The 12807-nt window shown below is 44.9% G+C and overlaps 1 protein-coding gene across 3 annotated transcripts in view; it reads left to right on the top strand.

Annotated features, from left to right (window-relative positions):
• Window positions 1–12807, top strand: part of DNAJC10 (DnaJ heat shock protein family (Hsp40) member C10) — a 136458-nt gene that overhangs the window by 108967 nt on the left and 14684 nt on the right. For all 3 annotated transcript variants that reach the window (XM_063933323.1, XM_063933321.1, XM_063933322.1), the window contains 4 exons: window positions 1422–1549; window positions 3668–3784; window positions 3937–4038; window positions 11010–11165. In XM_063933323.1, coding sequence (XP_063789393.1) covers window positions 1422–1549; window positions 3668–3784; window positions 3937–4038; window positions 11010–11165 — 503 coding nt within the window. The remainder of the gene's footprint in view (window positions 1–1421; window positions 1550–3667; window positions 3785–3936; window positions 4039–11009; window positions 11166–12807) is intronic.

Raw genomic sequence — 12807 nt, 5'->3', positions numbered from 1 at the left:
TGTGGAAGGAATCCAGAGCACCCAGAGAAAACCCATGCAGACATTTGGGAGAATATACAAACCCCACACAGATCCCCAGGATGGACTGCATTGTCCCTCTAGCAGAGACCAACAGGCTGCAGACAGCTAGTTGGTGCTGTCACAGGGGTGATATTGCTTAGTGCTATTCCTGTGGGCTCATCATGGGAGGTGTAGAATTCTGTCACAATTATTGCTCATAGAGATGTAATTTATTGATTAACAGTTACTATATGTAACGCATATAATGCATAATATGTTCATTCATCCGCCAGGAATACATTTGAAATGCTAAAAGCCAGAAAACTGCTACTGAAAATCATGGACCATTAATATTGATCATTAATAAATCGATAGTGCAGACATTTCTTGGGAAATTTCTTACCTTTATTTATTAACCATTAGTCATATAGTGCACACATTATACAACGCTTTGTCACTCATTCACATCAGTCCCTGCCCCAGTGGAGCTTACACTCTATATTTCCCACCATATGGAGACACAAGCATTACATATTAACCTACCAGTATGTAATGATCAGAAGTAAAGGATATTATTCTTCCTTCCCACCTGCAAAAGACAAGATGCTTCCTTATTTACATAGATGGTCATTCCGACTTGTTTGCTCGCTAGCTACTTTTAGCAGAAATGCAAACACAAAGCCGCCGCCCTCTGTGAGTGTATCTTAGCATAGCAGAATTGCTAACGAAAGATTAGCAATTCTGCTATTAAGTATTTCCTTGCAGTTTCTGAGTCACTTCAGAGCTACTCCTAGATTGCGATCACCTCAGTCCGTTTAGTTCCTGGTTTGACGTCACAAACACGCCCTGCGTCCGTCCAGCCACTCCCCTGTTTCTCCAGCCACTCCTGCGTTTTTACCTGACACGCCTGCGTTTTTTAGCACACTTCCTGAAAGCAGCCATTTTCCGCCCAGAAACACCCACTTCCTGTCAATCACACTACGATCAGCAGAGCGATTGAAAAGCTTTGTTCACCCGTGAGTAAAATAGCATAGTTTTGTGTAAAATTGCTTAGCGCGTGCGCCCTGCTGTGCATACGCATGCGCAGAACTGCCGGATTTTAGCCTGTTAGCAATTCTGCTGAAAATAGCAGCGAGCGAACAACTCGGAATGACCACCATAGGCGTGAGAAGTCTCCAGGTAAAGGAGGGTATACAACCCTCACAGAACACCGAGCTCTCCACACAAGCCCCCTGGGGCATACTGTACAACTTTCTTTGTAATTATTTATTATTATTTTTTGTCTCACTTAACAAACTTTTAGTACTTAGATAGTTTGATATATTAGGTTGAATTTGTTATGGTTTTTATTTATTTATGTATTTTAATAATTCATATGTACAAATAAGTATTATTTTTTTTATTTTATTTTTGAATCAAAGGAAAAATAAATCTTTATGATTTGGTCGCATTCACAAAAGAAAGTGTAAATTCTCATGTCATTACACTGGGTCCGCAGAACTTCCCTGGGAATGATCGAGAACCGTGGCTGGTAGACTTCTTCGCGCCTGTGAGTTGAGTTTAATTTTCTGCAGTTTACTGTGTATTTTCTAATTAAAAAAAATTTGCGGATTTGTTCATTAGCATTGTAGAATGCTGGGATTTTCCACCAAGGAAAAAATAGCCACTCTTGAGGGAGACCTTTAAAAGCACCCTTGGAAATGCACTAGAATGTCCATCTAGGTATATGGCACTTTAAGAATGTCTTCAAAGTCTGAAGCTCCTCCCCTTCCTATATCCCCTTCCTGTAGTGAACCAGATTATAGGGTCTATGTACTAAGCCATGAAGAGCAATAAAATAGATGGAAATAAAGTACCAGCCAATCAGCTCCTATCTGTCATGTTACAGGCTGTGTTTGAAGTTAGGAGCTGATTGGTTGGTACTTTATCTCTGTCAACTTTATCTCTCTCACAGGCTTACTACATAGAACCCTGTTTTTCTACACAGGAAGTGCTCACTGATCTGATAGAACTTGCCTTTAGATTGTGAGGAACCAATTTCCCCTGCACCAGTGTAAGCCTGTCTAACAGGCCAACCTTTATTGTGGACATGGCAAAGGACCAAAGGTTCGTCCAATTTCTAAACTCATGAGTCCTGTTTACATAGGTGTTCAGATAATGGGAATAACAAGTAAAGAGATCCCTCTTATTCTGATGGTTGATCAGAAAGCAATGCCCTGGGGTGTTGTTATAATGCTGGCAATACTAAGGACACATCCCAAGAAGCTTTAGGTGGATTGTGTGGGTGTAGAAGTCTTCCAGTATAGTAAGAGTGTTTCATTTTTATTGAGTCCCTGGAGTTACCTTGCCAGGCTTTGGGTCCAAACAGACTCTCCAAGAGGAGCCATCATGTATCCCTAGGCTCATGGCTAAACCCCTTTGCATGAATTGCCTTATTCATTGAGGATTCACGCTGCCCACCATTGTGGACATGCAGCTAATTAATACATTGGGCAAAAGCTCTAGCTCAGGTTGGTTCTGCCAGATCTATGGCACTACCTGCAGCCAAGCATGGCACCTGTTCCTCCACCTTGCATAAGATGTACGCACCTGGCTGTCCATTCGGTTATGTTAAGGTACATTTTCAACAAGTGTTTAAAACACCACAGACCCAATCCCAGCAGACGGCTCTGGAATTACCCTCTTTATGACGATAATCTATGAGACAAAGTGATAGCTGCAGTACATCATCAGAAATCGGAAGTGAATAATGCATAGACAGATGTTTGGCCCAAGCAAAATATTGGAACAGACCCCCACTTAGAGAGACCCTTTTTTTCTTACACGGCAGCCTCCACCTAACCCACCTTCCAGATACCCAAGGATCTACCTTTCAGTAAAGGTCCAATTACTGGGGCCTGAACTCAGTTATATGCTCCACTGTCTTATTAAGCAGAATGGACTTTACTACATGAAGTTAGTGCGAGTTCTGGCACGGTGGTGCACATAAAGCATAGCAGCCCAGGCTATTGCTGGTCACCACCTGTAGCTGCAGTGACTGAGGATTCCCCGGAGTCAGGTCGTCATAGAGACAGAGTGGCGGCTGGAGCAGGGACTGGAAAAGTATCTCTTTGCTTGTGTTTGACATTCTGCTGGAGTCCGCATATACTCCAACTTTAAAAGACCCTATTCCCGAGGGTACTCAGAAAAAACAGTGATTGGATATAGAAGGGAGAGGAGTTGCAGGTTTTTAAGAGCCATACTTCTAAAAACGAATTGCCAGGGTCTGAAAATTGTGTACGTAATGATGTCAAAATGTTATATCTTGTCATAGTTAATTGCTATTCTCCCAATTATCATGCTTTTATTTGCTTGAGCACTGTTCAATAGTACTTACTTCTGCAGGAAAAAGGTAAGAACAGCTTGAGAAACTGGATTCTAACCCCCCCCCCAAAAAAAAAAAAAAAAAAAAAAAACACAACACTGCAGATCTAGTCAACAAGTAAACCAGTCAACAACAAAAATTCACAGATGAAAAACTGCTCATTAAAATGTTATTTATTAATAATTAAAAATAGACTAAAATCAATAGAAATGCTCAGATCCAATAAAGAATTCTGTCATTTTCCTTTATGTTCATCTCTGTTAATATTTAACCAGTGAATATTTTTTATTTCTGTTTTTGAAGTGGTGTCCTCCATGTAGAGCCCTGCTGCCGGAGTTAAGAAAAGCATCAAAGCGTGTATTTGGTCATGTCCGATTTGGCACCCTAGATTGCACCATCCATGAAGGCCTTTGTAATATGGTAAGCAATGAATAGCATATATATGCAAGGAATGCAGCGATGACAGACAGCATAGTACGATTTACAGCGTCTAGTAAGCAGAACCTGTTTTATACGGGGTTTGTGTTTTTTAATTCATCGATCCAAAGACAGTGACTGTGTTGTTTCCACAGCATAACATAAGAGCTTATCCCACAACTGTAGTTTTCAACCAGTCTAATACTCATGAATACGAGGGACATCACAGCGCTGACCAGATCTTGGAATTCATCGAGGTATGGTACACAATATTTTAATAGTGAGAACGTCTATGACATCAGAACAGTTGGGTGGTAGTGGGGTCATTTGTTTTGTTGGTATGTGCCCCCCTCCTTCCTTACAGTTGTTTACAATGTATATAAAATAGTAACATAGTTTCTGAGGTTGAAAAAAGACAATTTGTCCATCGAGTCCAACCTATTTGTGGTCTCCTACGCTGTATTATTTTTAGGACTAATTTTGTCTCTTACTAATGTCGGCCGTTGTGTTTATTATATTTGTAAATGTTGATCATGTCCCCTCTTAGCCTCCTCTTTTTCAATGTAAACATGCCCGGTCTTGCAAGCCTTTCCTCATATTCCAACGTCTCCATACCCTTAATTAATTTGGTCGTTCGCCTCTGTACCTTCTCTAGTTCCAGGATATTCTTTTTGTAGTATGGTGCCCAAAATTGCGCACAGTATTCAAGATCTGCCCTCACTAGGGATCTATATAATGGGGGTATAACACTCCCATCCCTTGCGTCAATTCCCTGCTTTATACATGCTAATACCTTGTTAGACTTATTTGCTGCAATCCTACTTTGGGTACTGCTGCTTAGTTTGTTATCTATGTGAACACCTAAATCTTTTTCCAGTACAGAGTCCCCTATTTTTACCCCATTTAGTATGTAGGTGTTATTTTCGTTCTTGCGTTACCTTACACTTGTCTGTATTGAAGACATTTTGCTGCCCATGCTTAATGTGCCGCCGGTCACAATACTGATGGCTGGATCCCGGCTGTCGGATGGCCGGCGGGGGGGCGAGCGGAACAAAGCCCCTTGCGAGCTCGCTACACTCGCCATAGGTTATATTCCCACTCTGTGAGTGATGTGGGAATAGTCCCTGATGGTCGGCATGCCGACCATTGGGATTTTCAGATGCCGGGATCCCGACGTAGGTATTGTGACCGGCGGTCTCCTGACCGCCAGTCACATAAACGTAACCTGTTAACATTATATTAGGAACTGCAAAAAAAAAGTGTTGGTAATAAAACAAAATCAAGCTTTCCATCTATAATATTTAAGTTTCCTAGCAATTTTTTTTCTCTTACGTCCTAGAGGATGCTGGGGACTCCGTAAGGACCATGAGGATAGACAGGCTCCGCATGAGACATGGGCACTTTAAGAAAGACTTTAGGATTTGGGTGTGCACTGGCTCCTCCCTCTATGCCCCTCCTCCAGACCTCAGAGAGGAGACTGGGTGCTTTTCGAGGCTCTCCTGAGTTTCTGACAGTAAGTATTTTGTTAGGTTTTTTATTTTCAGGGAGCCTACTGGCAACAGACTCCCTGCATCGTGGGACTGAGGGGAGAGAAGCAGAGCTACTTCTGTGAGTTGAAAGGCTCTGCTTCTTAGGCTACTGGACACCATTAGTTCCAGAGGGATCGGTACGCAGGTCTCATCCTCGCCGTCCGTCCCGGAGCCGCGCCGCCGTCCCCCTCACAGAGCTGAAGGTAGAAGCCACGTGAGTATGAGAAGTCAGAAGACATCAGAGGCGGCAGAAGACTTCAATGTTCTTCACTGAGGTAACGCACAGCACTGCAGCTGTGCGCCATTGCTCCCATTCACCTCACATACTGTGTCACTGTAAGGGTGCACGGCGCGGGGGGGGGGGGGGGGGCGCGCCCTGGGCAGCAAATAAACCTCTCCTGGCAAAAGATGGGTATATACAGCCGGCCACTGTATATACCTACGAGCCCCCGCCAAAGTTTTGTATTTTAGAGCGGGACAGAAGCCCGCCGCAGAGGGGGCGGGGCCTCTTCCTCAGCACTCACCAGCGCCATTTTTTCTCCACAGCACCGCTGAGAGGAAGCTCCCCGGACTCTCCCCTGCTTAGATCACGGTGACAAGAGGGTTTAAAAGTAGAGGGGGGGGCACATAATTGGCGAATTGAGTATAAAAGCGCTATCTGGGTAAACATAAATATTGTGTTTTTGTCCTGGGTTATTATAGCGCTGGGTGTGTGCTGGCATACTCTCTCTCTGTCTCTCCTAAGGGCCTTGTGGGGGAACTGTCCTCAGATAAGAGGGTTCCCTGAGTGTGTGGTGTGTCGGTACGTGTGTGTCGACATGTCTGAGGTAGAAGGCTTTTCGAGGGAGGAGGAGGAGCAAATTAATGTGGTGTCGACGGTGCCGACACCTGACTGGATGGATATGTGGAATGTTTTAAGTGCCAATGTAAATGTATTGCACAAAAGATTGGATAAAGCTGAAGCTAGGGAACAGTCAGGGAGTCAACCCATGCCTGTACCTATGTCGCAGGGACCTTCGGGGTCCCAAAAGCGCCCACTATCCCAAATAGTTGACACGGATACCGACACGGATTCTGACTCCAGTGTCGATTATGATGATGCAAAATTACAGTCAAAGGTGGCTAAATGTATTCGATATATGATTATTGCAATCAAAGATGTTTTGCATATCACTGAGGAACCCCCTGTCCCTGACACGCGGGTACACATGTATAAGGGAAAGAAAACTGAGATAAATTTTCCCCCCTCACATGAGCTGAACGAGTTATGTGAAAAAGCTTGTGAATCTCCAGACAAGAAACTGCAGATTCCCAAAAGGATTCTTATGGCGTATCCTTTCCCGCCAGCGGACAGGATACGGTGGGAATCATCCCCTAGGGTGGACAAAGCTTTGACACGCTTATCCAAAAAGGTAGCGCTGCCTTCCCAAGATACGGCTACCCTCAGGGATCCTGCTGATCGCAAGCAGGAGGTTACTAGAGATGAGCGGATTCGGTTTTACTCGGTTTTACTCGGTTCTCAAAACCGAATCTTATTGGCTCACGGATGTCACGTGTTTTGGATAGCCAATAAGATTCGGTTTTGAGAACCGAGTAAAACCGAGTAAAACCGAATCCGCTCATCTCTACAGGTTACCCTGAAGTCCATTTATACACATTCAGGTACCTTACTCAGACCGGCTATTGCGTCGGCATGGGTGTGTAGTGCTGTAACAGCATGGACAGATACCTCATCAGCGGAAATTGATACCCTGGATAAGGATACCATCCTATTGACCCTAGGACATATGAAAGATGCTGTCTTATATATGAGAGATGCACAAAGAGACATTGGTCTATTGGGTTCGAGAATCAACGCTATGTCGATCTCGGCTAGAAGAGTCCTTTGGACCCGACAATGGACAGGTGATGCCGACTCAAAAAGGCATATGGAGGTTTTACCTTACAAGGGTGAGGAATTGTTTGGGGAAGGTCTCTCTGACCTGGTCTCCACTGCTACGGCAGGCAAATCTAATTTTTTACCTTATATTCCCTCACAACCTAAAAAAAAAAAAAAGCACCGCATTATCAAATGCTGTCCTTTCGATCAAATAGAAACAAGAAAGGCCATGGATCGTCCTTTCTTGCCAGAGGTAAGGCAGAGGGAAAAAGCTGCACTACACAACTAGTTCCCAGGAACAGAAGTCCTCCCCGGCCTCTGCAAAATCCACCGCATGACGCTGGGGCTCCACTAAGGGAGTCCGCCCCAGTGGGGGCACGTCTTCGAATTTTCAGCCACATCTGGGCCCACTCACAGGTGGATCCCTGGGCAATAGAAATTGTTTCCCTAGGTTACAAACTGGAATTCGAAGAGGTGCCTCCTCGCCGGTTTTTCAAGTCAGCTCTGCCAACGTCTCCTCAAGAACGGGAGATAGTGTTAAATGCAATCGACAAATTGTAACTTCAACAGGTGGTGGTCAAGGTTCCCCCGCTTCAACAGGGCAGGGGATATTACTCAACCCTGTTTGTGGTCCCGAAACCGGACGGTTCGGTCAGACCCATTTTAAATTTAAAATCCCTGAACCTATACTTGAAAAGGTTAAAATTCAAGATGAAATCGCTCAGGGCAGTCATCGCCAGCCTGGAAGGGGGAGATTTTATGGTATCTCTGGACATAAAGGATGCATACCTTCATGTTCCAATATATCCACCTCATCAGGCGTACCTGAGATTTGCGGTACAGGATCGTCATTACCAATTTCAGACGTTGCCGTTTGGGCTTTCCACGGCCCCGAGAATTTTCACCAAGGTAATGGCGGAAATGATGGTGCTCCTGCGCAAGCAAGGCGTCACAATTATCCCGTACTTGGACGATCTCCTCATAAAAGCGAGATCAAGAGAACAATTACTGAATAGCGTGTCACTTTCACTGAAGGTGTTACAGCAACACGGCTGGATTCTCAATATCCCGAAGTCGCAGCTGGTTCCTACGACTCGTCTACCCTTCTTGGGCATGATTCTGGATACGGACCAGAAAAGGGTGTATCTGCCGATAGAAAAGGCTCAAGAACTCGTGACTTTGGTCAGGAACCTATTGAAAACAAAACAGGTGTCAGTGCATCACTGCACGCGAGTCCTGGGAAAGATGGTGGCATCTTACGAGGCCATTCCATTCGGCAGGTTCCATGCACGGACCTTCCAATGGGACCTACTGGACAAACGGTCCGGGTCGCATCTACAAATGCATCGGTTGATCAACCTGTCCCCCAGGGCCAGGGTGTCTCTCCTGTGGTGGCTGCAGAGTGCTCACCTTCTAGAGGGCCGCAGATTCGGCATTCAGGACTGGGTCCTGGTGACCACGGATGCGAGCCTCCGAGGTTGGGGTGCAGTCACACAAGGAAGGAACTTCCAGGGTCTTTGGTCAAGTCAGAAGACTTGTCTTCAATGGCGGAAGCCACAAAGATGTAAGCGCCCTATCAGCAGTGTTCATTCTGGGAGTGGACAACTGGGAAGCAGACTTCCTCAGCAGGCACGACCTGCATCCGGGAGAGTGGGGACTTCATCAGGAAGTCTTCACACAGATTGCAAGCCAGTGGGGCCTGCCCCAGATAGACATGATGGCGTCCCGTCTAAACAAAAAACTGCAAAGGTATTGCGCCAGGTCAAGAGACCCTCAGGCGGTAGAGGTGGACGCACTAGTGACACCGTGGGTGTTCCACTCAGTATATGTTTTTCCTCCTCTGCCTCTCATCCCAAGGGTGTTGAGAATAATAAGAAAAGGAGGAGTTCGGACAATTCTCATTGTTCCAGATTGGCCACGAAGGGCCTGGTACCTGGAATTGCAGGAGATGCTCACAGAAGATCCGTGGCCTCTTCCTCTAAGACAGGACCTGTGGCAACAGGGGCCCTGTCTGTTCCAAGACTTACCGCGGCTGCGTTTGACGGCATGGCGGTTGAACGCCGGATCCTAGCGGAAAAGCGCATTCCGGATGAGGTCATTGCTACTCTGATAAAGGCTAGGAAGGATGTGACAGCTAAACATTATCACCGTATATGGCGTAAATATGTTGCTTGGTGTGAGGCCAGGAATACTCCTACGGAAGAATTCCATCTGGGCCGTTTCCTTCACTTTCTACAAACTGGAGTGAATTTGGGCCTAAAATTAGGCTCCATTAAGGTTCAGATTTCGGCTTGTCCATTTTCTTTCAAAAAGAATTGGCTTCACTTCCAGAAATACAAACTTTTGTAAAGGGAGTGCTTCATATTCAGCCTCCTTTTGTATCTCCGGTGGCGCCTTGGGACCTTAACGTGGTTTTGAGTTTCCTTAAGTCGCACTGGTTTGAACCACTTCAGACAGTAGAGTTAAAATATCTCACTTGGAAAGTGGTCATGTTGTTGGCCTTAGCTTCGGCTAGGCGAGTGTCAGAATTGGCGGCTTTGTCTCACAAAAGCCTCTATCTAGTTTTCCATATGGATAGGGCGGAATTGCGGACCCGTCCTCAATTCTTGCCTAAGGTGGTGTCATCCTTTCATATGAACCAACCTATTGTGGTGCCGGTGGCTACACGAGAGTTGGAGGATTCCGAGTATCTGGATGTAGTCAGGGCTTTGAAAATTTACGTAGCCAGGACGGCCAAAGTCAGGAAAACTGAAGCGCTGTTTATCCTGTATGCAGCCAACAAGGTTGGCGCTCCTGCGTCAAAGCAGACTATTGCTCGCTGGATCTGTACCACGATTCAGCAGGCGCATATGACGGCTAGATTGCCGTTACCTAAATCAGTCAAGGCCCATTCCACTAGGAAAGTGGGCTCTTCTTGGGCGGCTTCCCGAGGGGTCTCGGCACTACAGCTGTGCCGAGCGGCTACTTGGTCAGAGGCAAACACGTTTGCGAAATTATAAAAATTTGATACCCTGGCTGAGGAGGACCTCCTGTTTGCTCAATCGGTGCTGCAGAGTCATCCACACTCTCCCGCCCGTTTGGGAGCTTTGGTATAATCCCCATGGTCCTTATGGAGTCCCCAGCATCCTCTAGGACGTAAGAGAAAATAAGATTTTAAACCTACCGGTAAATCTTTTTCTCGTAGTCCGTAGAGGATGCTGGGCGCCCGTCCCAAGTGCGGACTACTTCTGCAAGACTTGTATATAGTTTTGCTTACATAAGGGTTATGTTATGGTTACTTTCAGTTTCCGACTGAAGCTATGTTGAATTTCATACTGTTAACTGGTTAGTTTATCACAAGTTATACGGTGTGATTGGTGTGGGATGGTATGAATCTTGCCCTTGGTTTAACAAAAATCCTTTCCTTGTACTGTCCGTCTCCTCTGGGCAAAGTTTCTCTAACTGAGGTCTGGAGGAGGGGCATAGAGGGAGGAGCCAGTGCACACCCAAATCCTAAAGTCTTTCTTAAAGTGCCCATGTGTCCTGCGGAGCCCGTCTATCCCCATGATCCTTACGGAGTCCCCAGCATCCTCTACGGACTACGAGAAAAAGATTTACCGGTAGGTTTAAAATCTTATTTTTTTTTTATGAAATACTTTGCACTGTCATCTATATAATGTAACTTGTATGATCCGTAGTTTTCTTTATTTTTTATTTTTTTCGGCTGTACCCCTAGAGTTATGTTTTACAAAATGTTGCTGTCTGCCTGTTGATGTTCAAGAAGCCATAAGAGTATTGCCTTCCTTAATCTTCCAAATGTTAAATAATCTTCTCAATTTAGGATCTTCGCAATCCCACCGTTATCACTCTCACACCTGCAAATTTTAATGAACTGGTAAAGGGACGGAATCGAGAGGAAATCTGGATGGTGGATTATTATGCGCCTTGGTGTGGACCGTGCCAAGCCCTGATGCCAGAGTGGAAACGTATGGCAAGGGTAAATGGATGGGTTTTTTTATCTGTGTCTTGTCATCCTGGCATTTAGACTTGTTTTATTGCATTTTGAGAAGTTTATTATTTGTGTGCAGGCTAAGGCTGGGTACACACTAAATGATAACGATATATCGGTCGGCCGTACACATTGAAAGGCTCCATTTAGCATGCATGCCGTCATTGCCAGGATCATCCCATTGGGCGTGCAGAATGCCTGACGGGATGACCTACCAAAAGACCCGCGGGAGGGCGCGATTTGGGGGTACACACTAATAGATTATATGGCCGATATATCGTTCCGATCTGCGTCTGAATGATTTATCTGACGATATATCGTCTAATGTGTACTCTGCTTAACGTCGGTGACATCTAAGGACACTCGTGTGGAGTACCCAACCAATTAGCTTCTGTCCTGTTACAGGCTGTGTTTGAAAAATGACAGGAGCAGATTGGTTGGCACTTTATCTCTCTCTTCAGTTTATCCCTCTCCAAGCTTTGATAAATCTTACCCGGGGCCTGATTAAGAGTTGCACACATAGCCAGCTGCATTATGTACTCGGAAATAAATACTGCTCGCTGCTTAGATTCAAAGTTGGCTGCAGCGCTCCTATACATTTACTTGTGAAAGTTACACACACAAAATACAATAGGACAGCTCTACCAGGTCTCCCGGCGCTAAGTAATTAAAAGATTACAAATGGCGAAAGTACCAAAGAAAATCACTGCGCTAGGAGTCCTCAGTAAGAATAGAAACAGTCTATAGATACATATATTTCAACTTTATATGCGTTTGCATTTTATTACCATTTAATAGTGAACTGGATATTGCTGGAATTGTTTATAGCATTTTAATGCATTGCTTTTATTGCTTTATAATTGGTGTACTATTAAAACTATGACATTTGATACAATTAAGCCTCGTTTTTTTCAAAGGGAGTTGGTTGATTGAAAGTCAAAAGGTCGACAGCATAAGGTCAACAGGGTCAAAGGGTCGACGTATGGTCGACACTTGTTTTTTAGGGTTGTTTGACATTTTCACAACTTTTGCTGCATTTACTGTCCATGTCACAAACTATTACCTTTAGTAAGCTTGTGGTGAGCGGAGGAAGCCATCGAGCCCGCGAGGGGACGCATTTTTTAATCAAAATTGACTATCCATGTCACAAACTGTCACCATTAGTAACCTTGTGGCAAGCAAAGCGGAATGGAGCGAGTGACCGCGCCCTAAGTGTGGCGAGCGTAGCATTTCAACAAATTGGGGTAAAAAATGTTTAAAAACACAAAATATCCCAAAAAAAATTGTGTTGACCTTTTGACAGTGTCGACCTTTTACTGAAGACCTAATGACTGTCTATGTCTTTCTTCTCTATCACACCCGTTTTCGAATAATGGGGGTAATTCCGAGTTGATCGCAGCAGGTACTTTGTTAGCAGTTGGGCAAAACCATGTGCACTGCAGGTGCGGCAGATGTAACATGTGCAGAGAGAGTTAGATTTGGGTGGGTTATTTTGTTTCTGTGTAGGGTAAATACTGGCTGCTTTATTGTTACACTGCAATTTAGATTGCAGATTGAACACACCACACCCAAATCTAACTCTCTCTGCATATGTTACATCTGCCCCCCCTGCAGTGCACATGGTTTTGCC

Source organism: Pseudophryne corroboree, chromosome 7, assembly GCF_028390025.1.
Source record: "Pseudophryne corroboree isolate aPseCor3 chromosome 7, aPseCor3.hap2, whole genome shotgun sequence".
NCBI lineage: Eukaryota > Metazoa > Chordata > Amphibia > Anura > Myobatrachidae > Pseudophryne > Pseudophryne corroboree.
Note: the sequence above shows the minus strand (reverse complement) of the source record. Positions and strands in the feature narration are given on the sequence as shown.